At 45.2% G+C, this 21,672-nt stretch overlaps 1 protein-coding gene across 2 annotated transcripts in view; it reads left to right on the plus strand.

Moving 5' to 3' along the window:
• Window positions 1-21,672, plus strand: part of LOC139052148 (cGMP-dependent protein kinase, isozyme 1-like) — a 455,731-nt gene that overhangs the window by 235,216 nt on the left and 198,843 nt on the right. For both annotated transcript variants that reach the window (XM_070529239.1, XM_070529240.1), the window contains 2 exons: window positions 3,568-3,662; window positions 4,386-4,454. In XM_070529239.1, coding sequence (XP_070385340.1) covers window positions 3,568-3,662; window positions 4,386-4,454 — 164 coding nt within the window. The remainder of the gene's footprint in view (window positions 1-3,567; window positions 3,663-4,385; window positions 4,455-21,672) is intronic.

A 21,672-nucleotide genomic window follows, 5' to 3' on the forward strand; every position in this document is an offset into this window, starting at 1 on the left:
TCTTGTGTGCGCAGTGGATGCCTAAGATTTTGAACCATGGCTAGAAAACGGCGAAGCTCGGCTCTGCCTTGACTCATCTGATCCGGTATCACAACGAAGGTGACGACTTGTCTGCATTTGTGACCGGGGACGAATCATGGTGCCACTACTACGAGTCTGAAATATGAGGCAAGGTTTACAGTGAAAACAGTTGAATTCACTAGCCCAAAGAAAGCAAAGGCCGTCATTTCCGCCGGAAAGGTGTAGTTGACTTTCTTTTTCGATTGTCAGGGGCCATTAGTGATCGAATTCGCTAAACCTGGAAAGACTATCTATCGTTTGTGATGTTGTGAAACGCTGCATCGGCTGCGTGTCGCCATCAAGAACAAACGACTTGGAAAATTTAAGAATCGGGTCATCTTGCTACCCGACAGTGCCCTGTGCCCACGTCGCTAATGTGGTAAACACAAAACTGGCAAACTTCATTTAGCAAATACTGCAACATCCGCCATATAGCACAAACCTGTCGCCTTGCGACTTCTACATTTCGGGGCAACTAAAGAAACAGCTCAAGGGAACCAGATGCGTGTCGGACGATAACTTGAAATAGTCAGTTACAGGCTTTTTGAAGTAGCAACCCCAGAAGTTTTATGGAAATAAATGACTCGTTAGTCAGTGGGACAAACGACTAGATGTTCATGGAGACTACCTTAAAACAAAATGCGCCGTTTGTCATATATTCGCATTTGCTCACTTTCATTTCACTCGCCCCCGCATATTTTGCAGAACTGCTTTTTTATGTGTGCTCTCTGTTGCGACTATAACATCGGTGCAATTACAATACACGATCGGTGACAGCTGCTCCCGTGCAATACATTTGCACAAAGGACAGCGTCATTGAGAATTTTTCCGGGACGGTTGCATGAGCACGAAAATGTAAACACGGTTTTTGAATGATAAATTTTTATTAAACTATTTGTCCTCAAATTGTTAATTTCATGGCCGTTTTATTTTTCATATCAGCGGCATGGCGTGCTTTGCTGGTTTCGAACTGCTATAATTCTTACCTTCGTGGGATATTTCCATTGCTTAATAAATAGACAAGAAACATGGAAGCATTGCTATCAGTTATTTCTGGCGCAATTTTTGGGACATACCAGTGCATTCTTTTCTGAAAAAAATACAAAATAGATGTTTTACTTGTCTTGACAGTGCGTAGTGTTTAAGAATTCGTCTGCAGCACCTTTGGCAATGGAAATGCAGTTATTATTCATCTATTTGATCGCTTGACAAATTTCGTGAGGCGGAAGCCGAGCTGCAACGACAGCCCCCCTCTCCCCCCCCCCCTCCCCCGAACGAAATTTCTGGCTACACCACTGGTTCAGCGAAGGACGCGCTTGAATGTATCGGAAGTTTCTGAAATGTTATCGATCGTTTTATCCCCTGTCTGCTGTCACCGAACCTTGAGTAATCTGATGGCATGTACGCGTGACGCAAATGGTGTAGAACTTCCTGGAGGACACGTGGGCACCAGCCATTTCTCCGGAACGTTCGATGCCTTGTGCGTAAAAGCCGACGCGCTTGACCGGCCGAACAGAATTCGACCATCGCCGACTCTGTTCGCCGCTATCGCTGTGTTTTAAGTGTAGCATGATTTTGTGGGCTCAGGTTCGCCCAATAAAAGCTTGTTCTGTCCCTCACAATATTGCTACTGTGTTCTTTGCCGTCACTACTACGTGAGAATACCTCACGGTGGTTATGGTTATGGTGCTGCGCTGTTAAGCACGAGGTCGCGGGAGCGAATCCCGACCAGGGCGGCCGCATTTCGATGGGGGCGAAAACACCCGTGCGTTTAGATTTAGGTGCACTTTAAAGAACCCCAGGTGGTCCATATTTCCAATGTACCCGACTACGAGGTGCCTCATAGTCAGATCACGTAAAAACCCATGATTTCATTTTTTAAATCAAGGAAGTCGCTCCGGGAGTAGTAGCCCCAAACAAGTTAGCCCGGCTCTGCAGACGTGTGAACCACGAAGGAAGCAAAAAAGATGAATTCGCTATCAGGTGCACCGTGAGACCATACCGTAACTGTACCGTGGGACTCGGGTACGAGATTCCACTCTCCTGCAAGGAGACGTATATAGGGCAAACTGGATGGTACCTCAACGTTCTCCTGGGAGAACACGAAAGGAACTTGGCGCTATATTGTGGGAATTTTGGGTGCACACCAGACGTTCGCGCATGTAGGGCTATCTGCAGATACCGACAAGTTTACGCGCGTTTGATAGCCGAAGCACGCGCGATTCACAAAGGAGGCAATGCATGTGTGAGCACGTAAGGCTTCGATAGCTTTAAGCAAAAAAGAAATCGCATCCTTAGAAAGTGCACCGTAGACCGTTGATGAGGGAAAACCACATTTCTTTAATGCGATGATTCGCCTTTCTACACAAATCTTTTCATCAATATTTTTTTATCTCTGACGACACGCTCGACACGTGTGGGGGCTGTCCTGGTTCTGCATATTGCCTTGTTGCAATAAAGACAACGTTGTTATTGTTGTGAATCTTAGTCCTTGTCTTACGCGCTGTTTGCCCTTCCACATGGAACACCAAGTAGCCCAACGTCGATCACTTATGTACCTATCTCAACAAGTTTGCTTACTTTAGATGTGCCAAACAACCGGGGCTATCCGGAGAAACATAGTTCCAGCGCACATTTCAACACGGACGAGGCGAGAAAGACAACACAAACACAAATGCTAATCATAACCAACTAGCCCAGCTGTCCACACTTAGCTATCCGCAGCTTTATTGCGCGTCACAGTAGCATTGTTCCCCAGCGTTCATTCACTATACAGTGTGCTAACGTAGCCGATATAAGCATTTGTACATGTTGGCATGATGAAAAAAAACTTTTCCTCAAGCTTTTTTTTTTTTTTACTAGGAAGGAAACCGCATGTTTGATTGGTGTCACTCTCAGGTCGTTGCGAACACTACGTGCGCTCTTAGAAATGCTAAATTGCTAACTCAGTGCTTTGTCCTGATTGCATGAAGCAATTTTGCGTTCTTTTGAATGCAAAGATCTAGTTGTCATGCTTTATATACGTATTCATGCCTTTTCGTGCCTCTTTATTGCTCTAAACAAAAGAAAAATGACGCTTTTTCTCCAGTGAAGGCAAGCGAAGAACCAGTGCTGCCTTTGCAGTATTTTCAGCCAGACGGCCATGTTTTGCAGTTTTTTTTAATTTTCAGTCACTGTCTTATTCGTAATTGACTCATATAAAATCACTCCGCCGCTATCACCGATATCAGTTTCGACACAGGAAGGATGATAACAAAAAATTAAATCGGGGGAGAAAAGTCGCTAGAGAATACGGTCTCGCTTAATTTTCACAAAATGAAGTGAGGGCGAACTGTTATGTTTTCCAATCAGTTTGTGCTTTGAGTCGGCTAGGTACTAAACGCTTAGCATCTGAATTTGATCCAAATGTGTGAGCCCCAACCAAGCTGCCATGTCGACGATACGCAATAATTGTAGGTGCTCCTCTAAAGAGCAGATCAGTAATCGTTGGCTCCTACTACGTGACAGGTGAAGGTCACGCAGCGGATCGAAGGCACCAACCAGGAGGAGCAGATCCGTGTTCTTGGGCGGGGAGACTACTTCGGTGAGCAAGCGCTGCTGAGGTGAGTTTGCCGAGGTCGAACTTTGAGTTGCAAGACTGCGAGCACCAACTGCGTCTGAACACCGTGCTGGATAGACAAGGCGCTGGCGGATGCGCAGTGCCAAGAAGTCTCGCGTCGAACTTAGGCCCAGAAGTGTAAGGCACGAGATCTCTATACTACTGTATATATAAAATCAGGGGATGCACGTCTCTTCAGGCCATCCAGCCCCCTAAATACTGAGACTCCTAAAAGCGATCAACAAGTGACGACTTACATTATTTCCGCAGTTTGGAGCTTCTGGTCCAATGGGCGAAATGTTATGATAACGGCTCACGATGTGCTCCTGGAAGTGATATTGCATATTTCCGATTACGTACTCTGTGGCTTAATTTCTATAGGTCGCTCCATCGAGGAACAGACATCCTCATCCATTGTCTGTCACTGATCGTGCGACGCTGGCTCAATGGAAGCGCCCGGGAAGCGCTCGCAATGCACATTGGGCGAGCTTTCTTCTCTCGGACAAGGCGGCCAGCGCTCGTTGCTGTATGGCTGACACAAGTCGTAGCACTCCCTGCGCTTGCGTTGAGTTAATGAATATAGTGACATCAACCTTACAATTCGTGGTAGGCCTTTAGTATAAACGTGCCCCCCTTCGCCTGTTTCACTTTTGTTTGGAGCTGATAAGCTCTTGAATAACAAAATGCTTTTCCTGCATTCATAATTGTGTGGCCTTTTTTTCGCCAGAGAAGACAAGCGGACTGCAAATGTTGTCTCCCTGGAGCCCGGTGTTGAATGTCTGGCTCTGGACCGAGAGTAAGTGTATTTCATTTCAATAAGAACGCATAAAACGTATTTCAAGTATCCCGGAAATGGGGGGGGGGGAGGAATCGTTGTATCTGAAGTTAGTGGTTTCTCGTGTAAGATATAGCTTTCTTCGTGAAACTTTATTAATGTGCATTGTTTTTTTACTTTAAAGGCAGCACAAGACATGCCGCATAATTTCAGTCCGGAGAGCCAGTGCATTACGATAGCTGGCTATACATGAAAGCGAAGCACGGTATCCATGCTCTATGTGTGGCAATGTGTTAATTAACGTGCATAAGGTAACATTCTGCGACGACGGACCTTATTATACTGGTCTGTACGAATGTGTCTCATACCTCACTATACTCTAGACCATTGGATTTTGAGCCTGTTGAATAATTATTAAAGAACGAACACTTTTTATGCCTGTCACGGAAGTGTGCGGGAAGAAAAATCGCAGGAGCACTCGATTACTGCGATAAATGGCACCTGCTAGTGCTGGCCGCTTTGAGAGAGGGTGCTGCTTTTTCATAAGGTACGGGATGTTTGTAATAAACGCCCTGACCTCTGATGTTTGTGGATGACGTTTGGAGCACAAATAAAAAGTTGGTCGCCAGTGTAATACCCTGCAAAGTCGTATGACAACGCTCGCAAAGCTCACCGCGCTATTCAGTCTGTCACAGCAATGCATCTTTACGCCGTCTGTCAACGCGAATGAGGAATGCAGCGCGCAGATTCCCGTCGTAGCTACTGCGTTGCCGTGTATGGCTGTCAGTATACGGCGAGCACTAATGGGGTCACCGTCGTCGGAACAATGTGCTCGCAGTAACCCCTGTTTGTGAATGTATACGAGCATCCAGTGCACATTACAGGGAAGCCACTTTGCTGAAAGACGAAGCGTAGGCCTGCTGCTTGCTTCCATTGCTGTGTGTAACTTTTGAGGCCACAGGCGCGGCAGTTTTTGTAAGATTAGGATAGTTTGATTTTCCAGAAAATTCAGTTTATTGGTTGGCGAGAGCACTTTTGCAAATCGTGAGGGTAGTGCCACATTTCTTTAAGGCAGACATTAACTATACCACGATAGCAATGATCATCTTCTTCACAAACGCCTGAATGCATTTATGTCAAATTATTTTTTTCTCGCTTGCGTTATTATGTCACCCTTGATGGGAAAGGCTCGAGTGACGCTTTCATTCTGACGCCTATCTAAAAGTGCAGGTTGAAAGTTAGGTAGTTTATTCCACTGAGCCAAAATTTTCTAATAGTACATACCAAAGAGCCAAAGTGCTTTAAACGATCGCTTCAGAAAAGAGAAGCCTTAACACGTATCCTTACAAGTGCTATCAGCAGAAATGCAAACGCGAACAATCTATCGCATCCAATTCACTTACGTGGGACCAATGCAATAGGCAGACGCACTGCCTTAATGGGTCAAGAGAAGGGTAGAAGGGGCAATATCGCTTCTATAGCTCATGCACACGACGAGCCATGGCGTTGAGGTTAATGCGTTGCAAATTGCGTTGCTCTGCTGTTGCATATATGTAAACGCTGGTACTGGACCACGCGAAATCGTTCCTTATGCTAGAAATATTCACGACGGAAGACGCCTGCTAATCATTCTAGTGAACGTAATGTTACCGAGGGTGCTTGGCTAGCGGCGAACAGCGCTTAAGAGCCAAAAACATCTTCGTGAACTAGGCTCATGCATCGAAAAACGATGGGCGTTCAGTGGTTCAAGTAAACACGCAAATTCGATTCGATAGTTTGCACGAATCACACGACTATTTTTAATAGATAGGAGTTTTCAAATAGAAAAATGTTTCAATATATTGAACATCAAATAGTTTCTCATTTCTAAGCTTGTGAAGCATCAAGTTCGAGCTTAGTCCGCCTTGTAATAAAAACAAAAGTAAGGCTTAGATAGGTTCTTTGAGACGTCTATTTAGTATTGGAATGCGTTATTCTCACTTCCATTGTTCTCTCGGTATCCACCTTGGTGATCCTGGGACCACGGCGTTGCGCTGCTAAACTCGGGGTCGCGGAATCGAAGCCAGCAGCGGTGTCCGCGTGTCGATTGCGCAGAAATGCAAAGACCCTCCTGTACATTGATTTAGGTGCAAAAGAACACTGGGTTCTTATAATAAATCTGGATTCCCCCACTGTTGTGTGCCTCCTTGATGGGATCGTAGTTTCAATTTACACGTAAAACCCAGCAATTTGATTTATTAGCTCTCCCTCGAAACTCCAATGAATCTTCACGACAAATGGTATTTGCCCACCACTTGAAACGAGGACTGGAAAACGAAGAACGCAAGCGCAAACTTTCAACTGGTTTTAATGGTAGGGAGTCGCGTGTTTCTATACATACATACTCAACTGCCTACCACTAAAACCAGTTGAAAGTTGGCCCTTGTGTCTGTCGTTTCCTAGTCCTCGTTTCAAGTGGTGGGCAAATGCCATTTGTCTTGAGTTGTTATAAACCTATCCCGAACCAGTGCCTTCCAGTAAACGTTATTGTCCCCTTATATAATCAAAATAAAGGAATATACGAAAATATCGAATAACGAGCTCTCCAATAGAATATCCGTCGAAGAGCGAAGATTACTGAATTTGAATTGAACATTTCGAATCTCCGCATGCAGTTAAAGACGCATTACTGCAGAAAGCTTATGCAACACACCTCCATCAAGAATGTTTTAATTAGAAAGACACACGTTGTAACCTATATATACCCGGAACTACAATTCAAAAAAAAAAATGTGTGGTGCAAGATTTGCGCTCCACAGTTTCCAATCGATCGCCATGGCGTCAAGTCTTCGACGACTATAAGTAAAAGGGGAAAAGGGGGGGGGGAGAAAAAATACGTTTATGCCACACATTCTAGCACGTGGCTCCTTATAAATCACCTGCTTTAAAAGTGCTAAAACTGAAAACAGCAAACGAAACACAGAAGGAAAATTATGAGGAGAAACGCGCCAGATAATTTGATTCTTTGACCTAGCAATTATACAGAATATAAAAAACAGAAGTAGTCAAGAAAATCAAACATCATTAGTACAATGCACACATCTTATCGATTAAGGCTGCTTCACTTGAAGCAACAGGATGGTGAAAACTGATTATGCTAATGGCTTAATGATGTTAGAAATACAACGAAGTTGCAAAAACAGATAGCTGGACAATTTTATATTCCGCATTTCTCCGTCTTTCGGGCTTCTTCCTGTTAGTGTTAATTTCATTGCGGCAACCGCCGATGACTGTAAGATACGCATAACATCGAGACAGGAGACTGTAAGCGCGCAAAAGTGAGAGACTGGCCGGGAAAATTCAACAGTAGGCGGCACGCAGTGTGCGGGCTATAAGCCGGTTATGATGCACTGCGTAAGTGTAAGCTCTGCGTTTATCGAAAATGCATTGATCAAATGTGCTTTAGACTTTGAAATTATAAAATTATGGGAGTTCAAAAAGTTTTGCAGAAACTCTACTTTAGTTGTTCAAGTATGCGTAAGCGTTGTGCCACTTGCTCATCTTCATTCATCCCGGTGTCATTTAAAATTCTATCGAATTTGATCCGCCCAATAGGAACCCTCATTCGTTCCGACCCTTATCAACCCTAATTAGCCATTAGAAACCTTATCGGACATAATACGACCCTTTTCCATCCTTATCAATCTTATCAGACTTGATCCAACCTTTATCAACCCTTATCGCACCTTGTCAGCTCTATTGAAATTTATCCGGCCATTATAAGCCGTTATCACTCACCTTATGCATCCACACCGAACCATTATCAGCCCTGATAACGCCCATATAACTCCTCATCACCCCCTATCGTTCATATCTACTCTTTGAATGCTTATGCGTCTGCGTTGCGCGACGCGAAGCGCATGAGCCCTCAGAGATCGGTGGCGATTCGGTCGGTCAAGCAAGGAACAGCCCAATGAAAGGTGTATCCCGCGTTCACCGAAACGCATCGGGGATGTGGCGTGTTTGGCATTACGTTTTGGCAAAACCAGAATCTTCGGTATGTCTACAAGGCTGTAAGTTACCTATACGTGCGGTCTTAAAAATGGCTTTTATTCCACCATCACGAAATCTTTCAACAAAGCCTTCATAGAAACTTTTCTTCTTTGACATTTGTTTTGTACCGCGGGTACAACACATTAATATGGTTCAGATATAGTCACCTCATGCAATCGTGGATGTTTATTCTTCGTTTGAAGGAGGTGTAGGCTGTGTGTAACGTCGCACTATACACAATTCGTTTCCTGCCTTTCAAATATTCCTCTGACCCATCAATTGACACGTTCATGATACTTGGCCCACTTAACTTTCGGCCCGTCGAATGAGTGACAGGCACGCTGAGGCGCCGGGAAGCACTCGGTAGTTTTTCCGGGAATCTGTTGCCTACGTTCGTAGTGTGAAGGCTGCACAAGAAACAGCGCCGGACTGGATGCCTTTATTGGACGCTTGCACGTGCTTGACTGACTTTTGAATGTTTTCAGCCACCTTAAATTTCTGTAGCACTTTGTTTTTCTTGCTTTGCTGAAAATTCTACTTCCACGTGATAAAGAAAGAAAAAGTTGGTGTTTAGCCCAGTGGGTAAGACACGCGTAGGTTCTATTGCTCATTACAGAGAACATCGTGTTGCGCGTCACGGACGGCCAGACAGCCAGCCTGACGGTCAGATTTCCTGGTTGAGACAACTGAAAACGCTTATGCATTAATGTTTACTAGCGTCAAAATACGCTTCTTTTGGCTCTGGCAGCGGCATGTTATGACTACGTAATTTATGCAGAGCGATGACCGCGTTGACAAATTCAGCCACCGCTTGGCCATGCGAGAAATGTCAAACCGACCTCCGCATCCTTCGACAGAAAGTTGACTTAACCAGAGGACGTATTCTAGAGGAATCCTTTAGGAATACTGTCAGGTTCACGTGAACGCAACCCAGTGATTTTTCGTATGTAAAGCTTAGTTCTTGGCGCCGATAATGCCTCAAAGCTCACAAAATTTTTCGGAAAGAAGAAGCTGAGAGGCAGCTCGAATACATCGCAACCCAAACTTGCAGCTGCAACTCAGGAGTGCCTTGTCACAAAAAAGCAAAAAAAACATACCAAAGCGCTAGCATTACGTCGCACCACTTCGAGTTGACAGACTGATAGTTTAAACGCGTACACCACATTGCAAGCTGTTGTCCAGGAGCTCACTCGTTCACTCAGCACCACGTTCGCCCTGATAATAAATGCCCCTCTAACTCTCTCTCTTTTTACTACCGTCTGCCTTCACCAATGCTCAGTAGCAGGTCAGAACTTTCATTCAGGCGGGCCTATCAGCCTTCCTACCATAATAAATGTATATCGCTCTTACTCGATACAAGTCCTGCCTTTTCGAGGAGCAAAGTGGAACTTGTGATGGTCCGGAGCAGAACCCCGTCAGTTGCACTATATCTATACATATACCTCTCCCACGTGAACGGCTTCTCACAATTTACATTTATTTTATTCCAGCTTGATACCGGTAATGCTAGCGCATTAAAAGTACGACGCCTACGCAGGGCACGTTTTGACTCCAGGCATCCTAATTAGGTCGCAAATTGATCGAAGCCTTTCTCTAGTTCCGCGTTCCACAAGCCTTTGTGGGTGGACCGCTGTACAGCCTCTCCCGCGGCTGTATTGAGTCCGGGGATGCTGTACGTGTAATAGTTGCCTGGAGGTCCGTCATCTTTCACGTAAAACAATCGAAGTTTCTGAAGGACAGCGACACATCGCACTCGCAGGATCCAAGTTTTTCACGACGTGAACAATAGGGGTCATTCCGCCCTATTTCCACATGCCCTACTTGTTTTATGTGTCACGACTCGAGGACCACATTATTACACATTTAACACATATAATCTATGTTACTTTTCACATTGATTCTGAACGAATAGAATTACCAGCTTCATGTACTCAAACGCCGCCTAGCACAGATTCCTCCTAGGCGCATTATGCCAAATAAAAAAATATTAATTTCGGTTTCTACGCCTTTTTCGCCATGAGCTCCCTACTCTATCAGGCAGAAGATTTCAGTCTGCGTGCACTTCACCTATCTGTCACGCCACGTCAATAAAACTGCAAACACTACCCATGTGACATGACGTGTCCACACTGATTATGCACTGTTAGGCCAAACAAAACAGCAAGAATAATTCACGATTCTATGTATTTTCCTCCATGAGCCCTACACTATTATTCAGAAGATTTCAGGCTGCGTTCATTTCGTCTATCTGTCTATCTGGAAGAAGTTTGGTTCGACACAGTCGCACTGCTGTCTCGCTCCCTAGTGTTCTTGAATTTTTTCCACGTTTTGTCAAATAGATTTCTCAAAGACGTCGGACGACTCGCCAAGGTACCTTCCCTACCGGAGCCGGGGAGGGCCTTCGCCTCCCGTCGCTTCGATAGGAGCCTGCAGAAGAGCCCGATCTGGTAGCGGCGAGAGCTCCGTCATGACTACGCCTGACCTGACACCGGGCCAGAGGCCACCGACTGACCCTGAGCGCAGCCGTGACTGTAAGCGATACAAGGCTACAGAAACAGACGATGAGTCTACGCTTATTAACGATTGTGATATAGCTGACATCACAGATCTGGACGATGAAGGCTTCTGGCTTGTGCGTCACCGCAAGAAGAGGACCATCGGAATCCCAGTGATTGTTACGCCTGCCACAGAAGGAGTCAACCAGAAAAAAGTGAATCCCATTGTTCTGTCTTCGGAAATTGAAAAAAATCTTGTAGCATCGCCAGTTAGGAGCCGCTTTACTGCTCAAGAAGCCCTGTTTCTAGATGTACAGACAGAAGAGCATGTGAATTCCCTTCTCAGCTGCAAGTCAATCTCAGGGACTGCAATCTCAGCACGAGTGTCCAATTCGTACCTGCAAAACACGTGCATTATTAGAGGAGTACTGAAGTGGTACACTGACGAGGAACTGTTGCTATACCTAAAACCACAAGGTGTTTACCATGCAAGGAGAGTCACGCGACGCGTCCAAATTTCCGAAACCGATTGGGAGTCCAGGCGAACCAGCTCCGTGGTTCTGACGTTCGCTCCAAATACACACCGTCTAGAGAAGATTAACGTGGGCTTCACAAGACACGAGGCCATTGACTACGTTGAGACACCACCTCGGTGCTTCAAGTGTCAGCGCTATGGACATGTGGCCAAGTACTGCCGTGGTGAGCAGCGGTGTAAGAGATGTGGAGGACCGCACGATTTCAAAACATGCGCGTGCAGTGAGAACTTTCTATGTGCAAACTGTAGTGGTGGTCATCCAACTAGTTATAGCAACTGTCCTACGCGGGCAGCGGCAATAAAGCGTAAGAAAACGTTTATCTTGAGGCCAACAGGAAACGATGAGAAAGATTCGACGAAGAAAAAGACAGAAAGTTACAGAGAGTCAGACGAAATCAAATGGAGCTCACAAAGTGAAACTGATTTTCCAAACCTGAAGCCTTCTCCAGGAATCCAGGACACAGTGGTGCCATCGCGCAGCGGACCGGCTAAAGCAGTCAAATCAATGAACAGAGATCCCGTAGACGAGAAGACTGCTGAGCAACCGGAACAGCGAAGTTATGTGTCTGTACTGCAGCAACCCCAATCGCGTTGCGATGAAAAAGCACCACAGGAGGACTGTCAGCAGGTGCTACGTGCTCTCTTCAAGGCCTTGCGATCACACATAGAGAAGATGCCAGTGAGCTCGATGAAGAAAATGCTCGAAGTAGTCCTGGCTCTCGAGTCAGTGATTCTAAGCTCTGCCTCTTTTTAAAGCTCTGCCCTAGTGGAGATCATAGCAGATAGAAAAATGCAGCAAAGCCTCTTTATCGCCAGCACATAAAGCCCTCCTCGTGATCAACTTCCGGAATTCGACCACTTTGTCTATGCACTCGGCAAACGCACGAAAGGCCATGAACTTGTCATAATAGGAAATTTCAACGCCCCACTTACAGCATGGTCTTATCCAAACACCACCAAGAAAGTAGCGCGAGTTCACGACACTGCTCAACAACGCAGGCTGACCCTCTAGAGCGACCCGCTGCAGGCCGCGAGAGTCGGGAACAGTTTTTCCAGGGACTCAAACCCAGCTCTTACAATCACAGCGAACGTCTACTGGGCCGAGTGTAGTCGACTCTCGGAGACGCTCCGAAGCGGCCACCACATTATCCAACTTGACATCGCGCATAACCGGAAACCTACCAGGACTGGAGTTGCTCGACCAACAGACTGGAAGTCCTTCAGAGACAACCTCCGCGGCAACACAACAATCGGCGCCATCAACCACAGACTCAAGGGCATTCTCATCACAGCAGAAAGCCACACCAAGAGCATCCAACTAAGCACCGACACCCCCCAGTCGGCCCGCATCGCCTTCTTCTATGGGAGGCCAAATAAGCCTCCTGAAGAGGTGGAAGGGACAAAAGCTCAAGAGAAAATTCTTGAGCCCCAGATCATCAATCCTGGCAATCGACGTAAACGGCGTATTCGACAACGTGAGCCACGAAGCCATTCTCCGCAACCTCGTAGATACAGGCTGTGGAGCCCGGATATATAACTACACCAGTAGCTTTTTGACACACCGTACAGCAACAGTAGGCGTCTGCAACCTCCCCAGCGATAAATTTGGCCTACCCAACAATGGAACCCCATGAGGTTCACTCATTTCACCCCTCTTTTTCAATATCCCAATGATCAAGCTACCGAAACAACTGAACGCTATCCCAAACCTGTGCCATACCATTTACGCCCACCACACGACGCTTGGGACCAAAGCACCTACTACTATACAAGAACGCAATGTACAAGAACCCGTCGATACTATCGAAAGATGCCTCCGAGACTGCGGTCTCCAATGCGCACCCGAAAACTCGTAGCTTCTCGTGCTGAGAGCACGTACATGAGGAAGACCACCCAACTATATGGAACCCGATCCTAGCGTCTCGATCAACGGAACCAAGATCCCTACAGTCGACTCTCTTCGCGTACTTGAACTTCACATACAGAGGGCAATCTCCCGTGTCTCCAACGCACACTGTCATAGGGTACGCACCTCGCCAAGAGGATCACAAACAAAAAATCGGATTCAAGGAGCACGAAGCACTAGGTCTCACCAGGTCTCCTAACTAGCCGTATCCGAGCGGAACTCCCTACACATGTTAAAGCCGGCTGAAATCAAGAAACTAAATTCTGCCATTCGAAAGGCAATCAAAGTAGCATTTACACTCCCACCCAAGGGATTACAGAGAAACTCCTCAAGCTCGGCGTCCACAATACGTGGGCAGAGCTTGTAGAGGCTCATAAAGTCAGCCAACTAGAACGGCTCATGCTCACACCCACCAGACGTGCAGTTTGCGCAACCTCAACTACATTAAAAGCTACTTTGCAGACACAGACCAGAAAGCAAGAATCCCACATGCAGTCCGGCACTGCATCAGCGTTGCAAGTATACCACGCAATATGCATTCAACTTACCATAAGGAGCGTCGACAAAGCAGGATCCGCACACTCAGCAAGAAATACGGAAGAGACCCTGATACGAGGTACGCCGAGGCTGCCCGGCATACTAAACGAAATGACTTTGCATCACCAAGGCAAATAACTTCCAGCTGTAACCATCCGAGCAGGAGGCCCCGAGACTGCAGAGGAAACGGCGATCGTTCTGGCAATAACAAGTTGCCCTGAAGTAGCAGTAATCCTAGCAGACCCCCAAGCAGCAGCTCGCAACTATCAAAAAGGACGCATATCAGAAACCGCACTCAATATACTTAGAAATCACATCGCATGCGCCCCGCTCCCGGACATGCCCATCAACTGGGTTCCAGGCCATCAGGGCATGACAGGCAACGAGGCGGCACACGCCGCTTCCCGCGAGCATTTCAGCCGGGCTTTCGTGCCATCCCACATTTGGCCAGCCACCAACGTTGATGCCATCGCCCTAAACTGCTCCGAGCTTCTGCAACACCCCCGACTCAGCAGAAGTACATACCATTCACCGCACAAAAATCTGAGCAAAGAGGAAGAAGTCATCCTACGCCGCCTACAAACAAACACCTAGGTACACGGAATAATCATGCACAGACTATATCCTACGCAGTACTCGTACACATGCACCCATTGCGACATCCAAGGCACCCTGCAACACATGGTCCAGGATTGCCCACTGCGTGAAACATGCGCAGACCCTACCTCACAGCACCACAAGACGACTCCAAAGAAGGCCGCCGCATAGAAGCACAAGAAGAGCGCCCCATTTCACCACAGATCCACACCACAACTGAAATGTGGGACGCCAAGCTTTCATCTGATGAACTGGAGAATCAACGCCGTCTCTTCGCTCCGGCCAAGGAGGCAGCCCAAGCCAGAGGGCTGTTGGAATAAAGAATCCTCCCACCTAGGGTAAACCGGGTTCTGACTCGGATTACCATTTCACATAATAAAGGTTTACTTCTCTTTCTCCTGATGACAGACATATTTTTAGCGAAGGCGGGCAACCAATCGCAAATAGCCCTGGGGAATAAAAAAATTGGGGAACATGGTCCCTGATTGGGGCTCTTTGCTTAACTGAGCAAAATCCGCGGATGACCTTCAGGTCCTTGTCAGCGTGACCGGCATAATGCATTTCGCATTCATTTTTTCTTCTTTTCTCGTTTGCCGTTGATACTCGTGGAAATGAAGAAGCTGATGCACGCAAGGCCAAGAACAAGAGCTATATTATACAGTTGAAGAGAGCGATGTAGCTTTATCGCCTCGAGTGATATAAATGCCGCAGCGCACTGCACGGATCAATGCATCAACGGTGACAGCTGGTCTATGATTTCGCGAGTCTCTCACTTATTTTCCTTCTATGATTCTTTGAATCTCACCATCGCTTTTATTTCCTTTTTTATTTTATTTTTATTTTTTTAGGCAGTGATAGACTTCCTGTGCATCTCGCAATAGACGTGAACGACGTGGGTAGGCGTCGCGTTGTTCACTCATGCATGCATACGCCTCTTTAGGCGCTATCCTTTTCTTTTGTTTTTAACCTTCGCCCTTGAATATCCCTTTTTCACGTTTGAAATGGAACCATGGGTTTTTCTTTCTTTCTTTCTTTTTTTCGCGGCGCTCCAAGAAATCTAACCTATATCCGCTGTTTCTCCGTCGAACTCGACAACAGCGTAACATCCGAATGCCTCGGATCAAATTGGTTGGGCTGACGCTTCTGCAATGTCATTTTTGTTCGCGTTTTTCACATAGCGCTGGGCACCCTGGAGGCTTCTCAAGGGTCGCATTATTTATTTATTTATTTTTCGTCTTTAGGCCATGATTTATGTGCTGCAGAATCGCGGTGCCTAAGCGGGAGGCTATGTCGAATTCTAAGGGTTCAGTGAGCGGAAAAGGTTACCTTGAGCACATGTAAGCTCGCAAACATTCGTGCAAAAAAGTTTGGTTGCTAGAGAAATCACGTTAGCTGATATAATCAGGTGATGTAGAATGTCACGCAGATGCCTGCTCGGACGCAGTTTGGGCAGCGCAAAGAGGAAATTTTTAAGCAAACATCTTGTGTTTCGTCATCGTGACACGGCAAACAAGCTTCCTTCCTTGTTTCCTTTTTTCTTTGTATCTCATTACTTCTAGCACTTTATTTCTCCCTTGTTCAATTTAGCTTTGCTTTTCTTTTTCTTAATTCTTGCTTCTATCCCTTTCGCTTTTTTTTTAGCGACAATTTTTGTCGCCTTTCAACCTTTCCGGCTTTCGCCTAATATTTTACCTTCCGTATTCGTCTTTCAGTCTTTTTCCAACCATCCTCTTCAAGCCTTGCCATGGGAAGTAAGTCAATTTGCCAAGCTGTCCTGTACTATACTGTATGCTGAGCTTAATGCGTTACCTGACCGGGGCATAATGTAAACATTCTATTCCAAAGCCATTCATTTTCCTTCTGCTTCAGTATTCTTAACGGTGCTTTCATCATGACTCGGCGGTTGCGAAGGCTTGATGATAAGAGAGGAATAGAATAGAGCGAAAATAATTCTTACAGTATAGCAGCCGCCAATTATAAGCCACAGACTTCGCAAGGGCAGTCTTCTCTAAGAACCGTTTGTCACTGGACAGCCACTTTCACTATTACGTCCGCAATCTTGTGTGCCCTGTGTTTCTTCTGAAGAGCCGCTCTAGCGTACAAATCGTTTCGCGGCTAACAGCCCAAAAGCCAAATTCGCAGTGCCTTTCGTTCGTAAGGGCTCTTTGATTCTGTAATTAGTAGGCGCGAAATATGATAGGAAGCAATCAAATTTGAAGTTTTTTCCAGGGGAATGGGGGCACATCCCGCATATTCTCAATTTCTTTGAAATAAATTATCCTCAGTGTAGGTTAATCGCTCTTTCTGCATAACTAGCAGCAAAGCTGATATCGACCTCTAAGCAGGATTGTGCGTTTGTACGGAGTCCCGAGGGACTTTTATCTCATATTTCAATTACGTCGAAAACCAACTGACCAGGAGGTCTACAATAGGTTGATTTGTTCAGCAAGCTTACAGTGCCAGAGCCTATATGAAAGAGATATAGAGAAAAAGAGACAGTAAAAGCAATGTAACATTTTTTTTTCATCCCTATAGAAAACGCACTACCTTGTTTATATACGTATTTTTGTATGTAGAAACTTGAACGAAACGTTATTTGATGCAGTTCAGTTAAAACGATGTACTGCAAAGTGATTATGAAATAAAATAGGAGATTTAGTGACATACCTTTGCTGTTTTCTTCTGTGTTGCATACCCATGTTTTCTGCAGTTTTAGTAAAATAAATTCTTCGCGTTTTCCGTTTTTTTTATTTTACTAAAGATTCTGAATTAAGCTAGAATGGGTGAAAATCATTTCCCCTCTATCGAATTCCCACCTCAAAGTGTTTTTCGCTACCATATAAGACTGAAAAAAAGAAATATTTCCCTTCTGACAGCTTTTCAGGGAATGTGATTGACATTTTATTCTACGTGCGCATGGGCAGCTTTTCAATGATCGACCAAAAACATTAAAAGAAAATAAACCAAGACGCTTCCTGTTTTGCCCTTCACTTTGAGCGATCCCGACCAGACGAGCTTTCGTCGAACTCTTGATTTCACAAATAATTCACAAATGCATTTACATATGTGCAATCAACAACAGACACTGGCAGACAATCTACTCTTCAATTGATTACTGACGATTGATGGTGCTGGCGATCATTCACCACCTGCTCGCTAAGGCCCTAGAAAACTGGGGTAAAATTTACAAGACTTTTAGTTCTTAAGTTCTGTGCCATTGGCCGGATTCTATTGCTAATTACATGCCCAGCATCAGGATTCGGTGGAATTTGCTCTTACGAACAATCGAAGCATAAGAGCTTTTTGTGAATACAAGCCCTGACGCTGATGTGTACCACATCATCATCATCATCAGCAGCAGCAGCAGCAGCAGCCTGGTTACGCCCACTGCAGGGCAAAGGCCTCTCCCATACTTCTCTAACTACCCCGGTCATGTACTAATTGTGGCCGTGTTGTCCTTGCAAACTTCTTAATCTCATCCGCCCATCTCACTTTCTGCCGTCCCCTGCTACGCTTGCCTTCCCTTGGAATCCACTCCGTAACTCTTAATGACCATCCGTTATCTTCCCTCCTCATTATATGTCCTGCCCATGCCGATTTCATTTTCTTGATTTCAACTAAGATGTCATTAACTCGTGTTTCTTCCCTCACCCAATCTGCTCTTTTCTTATCCCTTAACGTTACACCCATCCTTCATTCCATAGATCGTTGCGTCGTCCTCAATTTAAGTAGAACCCTTTTCGTAAGCCTCCAGGTTTCTGCACCGTATGTGAGCACTGGTAAAACACAGTTGTCATGCGCTTTTCTCTTGAGGGATAATGGCAACGTGCTGTTCATGATCTGAGCGTGCCTGCCAAACGCACGCCAGTCCACTCTGATTCTTTTGATTATTTAATTCTCATGATCCGGATCCGTGGTCACTACCTGTCTAAGTAGATGTATACCCTTACCACTTCAATACCCCGCTACCTATCGTAAACTCCTGTTCTCTTCTGAAACTGTTAAAAATTAGTTTCCTGCAGATTAATATTTAGACCCATCCTTCTGCTTTGCCTCTCCAGGTCAGTGAGCATGCATTGCAATAGGTCCCCTGAGTTACTAAGCAACTCAATATCATCAGCGAATCGGAAGGTAATAAGGTATTCTCAATTAACCCTTATCCCCAACCCTACCCAATCCAGGTCTCTCAATACCTCCTGTAAACTTGCTGTGAATAGCATTGGAGAGATCTTATCTCCCTGCCTGACGCCTTTCTTTATGGGGAGTTTGTTGCTTTCTTAATGGAGGACTATAGTGGCTGTTGAGCCGCTATAGATGTCTTTCAGTATTTTTACATACGGATCGTCTACACCCTGATTCCGTAATGCCTCCATGACTGCTGAGGTTTCGACTTAAACAAGCGCTTTCTCGTAATCAATGAAAGCTATATATAAGGGTTGTTTACATTCCGCACAATTCTCTATGACCTGATTGATAGTGTGAATATGGTCTGTTGTTGAGTAGCCATTACGGAATCCTGCCTCGTCCTTTGGTTGACAGAAGTCTAAGGTGTTCCTGATTATATTTGCGATTGCCTTAGTAAATCCGTTGTAGGCAACGGACAGTAAGCTGATTGGCCTATAATTTCTCAAGTCGTTTGCGTCCTCTTTCTTACGGATTAGGATTATGCTAGCGTTCTTCCAAGATTCCGGTACGCTCAAAGTCATGAGGCATTGCGTATACAGGGTAGCTAGGTTTTCTAGAACAATCTCCCCACCATACTTCAACAAATCTGCCTATACCTGATCCTCCCCAGCTACCTTCCCCCTTTGCATAGCTCCCAAGGCTTTCTTTACTTCTTCCGGCGTTACTTGTGGGATTTCGAATTCCCCTACACTATATGTATATTCTCTTATGCGTCATCGTCGTGGGTGCCACTGGTACTGTATAAATCTTTATAGAACTCCTCAGCCACTTGAACTATCTCATCCATATTACTAATGATATTTCCGATTTTGTCTCTTAACGGATACATCTGATTTTTGCCTATTGCTTTTTTCTTCTTAACTGTTTTTATGCTTCCTCCGTTCCTGAGAGGATGTTCAATTCTATCCATATTATACTTTCTTATGTGAGCTGTCTTACCCTTGTTGAACAACTTGGAAATTTCTGCCAGTGCTATTGTAGCAGTAGGGTAAGAGGCTTTAGCATTGGCGTTTCTTCATCAGATATTTCATTTCCTGCGACAGCTTACTGGCATCCTGCCTAACGGAGTTACCACTGACTTCTATTGCACACTCCTTGATGATGCCCATAAGATTGTCGTTTATATCTTCAACACTAAGGTCCTCTTCCTGAGCTAAAGCCGAATACCTGTTCTGTAGCTTGATCTGGAATTCCTCTATTTTGCCTCTTACCGCTAACTCATTCATCGGCTTCTTATGTACCAGTTTCTTCCGTTCCCTCCTCAAGTCTAGGCTAATTCAAGTTCTTACTATCCTATGGTCACTCCAGCGCACTTTGCCGAGCACGTCGCCATCTTGTATGATGCCAGGGTTAGCGCAGGGTATAAAGTCTATTTCATTTCTAGTCTAGTCATTCGGGCTCCTCCAAGTCAACTTTCTTCTATCCCCCTTACGGAAGAAGGTATTCATTATCCCCATGTTATTTTGTTCTGCAAATTCTACTAAGGACTCTCCCCTGCTATTCCTAGAGCCCATGCCATATTTCCCCACTGACTCATGTTTTTACGTTAATGTCAATTGTACGACCCCCTCTTCCCATGTACACCTGCCCCAGCCCGCTTCTGCGGACGTCACCCTTCTATTTGTTAATCCGGTTTCGCTTCCCCCCCCCCTCTGTTTTCTCCCTTTGGTCTGTTTTTATTATATGTTTTCTAAAACACCCTCACGAACACATTCCGAAGTATCAGGCCTTAGTATACCTTCTCGTCTACACCATAATTCCGTAATGCCTCCATGACTGCTGAGGTTTCGACTGAATCAAGCGCGTTCTCGTAATCAATGAAATCTATATATAAGGGTTGTTTATATTCCGCACATTTCTCTATGACCTGATTGATAGCGTGAATATGGTCTATTGTTGAGTAGCCTTTACGAATTCCGTCCTCGTCCTTGACAGAACTCTAAGGTGTTGATGACTCTATTTGCGATAACTTTAGTAAATACTTGGTAGGCAACAGACAGTAAGCTGATCGCTTTATAATTTTTGAAGTCGTTGGCGTCCCGTTTCTTATGGATTAGGATTATGTTAGCGTTCTTCCAAGATTCCGGTACGCTCGAAGTCATGAGGCATTGCGTACACAGGGTGGCCAGTTTTTCTAGAACAAAGTGCCCAGCATTCTTCAACAAATCTGCTGTTACCTGATCCACCCCAGCTGCCTTCCCCCTTTGTATAGCTCCCAAGACTGTCTTTACTTCTTCCAGCGTTACTTTATGGGATTTCAAATTCCTCTAGGCTATTCTCTCTTCCGTCATCGTCGTGAGTGGCACTGGTACTGTATGAATCTCTATAGAACTCCTCAGCCACTTGAACTACCTCATTTACCGCTTGAACTTCCACCACTAACTACCGCTTTGTCTCTTAACGCATACATTGAATTCTTGCCTGTTACTTTCTTCTTCACTGCTTTTAGGCTTCCTCCGTTCCTGACAGCATGTTCAATTCTATCCATAATATATACTTCCTTATGTCAGCTGTCTTACGCTTGTTGATTAACATGTAACATGTAACTGTAACATGATATACAGCCCCTCAATGAGGCTGAGAGCATTAATAATAAAAGAAAAATTTTGAAAATGTGATTAACATGTGTACTACATGAAGGCAATAATAAAATTGTGTTGTAAGAAGACATGTGACACTTCGGGACCGACACCAGTATTTAAAGCGTGATCTGTGTCGCATTGAGTGGTCCGGTAAGTCGCAGGTGTGAACTTTTCTTCCAGAAAATAAAATGCATTTGCGAGAGCATTTCAGTACTGAGGCCAAATTTGCGATGCCTTACTTTTCTAAGTGCTCTTTGGAATCGGGTAATGATGTGTCCAGCATAAGGAACGGATGAAATTCGGTCGTGCGAACAATTATTGATCAAGAGCTTTTTGCCAACATGGGCCCTTTCTGCCTGCAATTGCGCTA

Source organism: Dermacentor albipictus, unplaced genomic scaffold (assembly GCF_038994185.2).
Source record: "Dermacentor albipictus isolate Rhodes 1998 colony unplaced genomic scaffold, USDA_Dalb.pri_finalv2 scaffold_19, whole genome shotgun sequence".
NCBI classification, from domain to species: Eukaryota; Metazoa; Arthropoda; class Arachnida; order Ixodida; family Ixodidae; genus Dermacentor; species Dermacentor albipictus.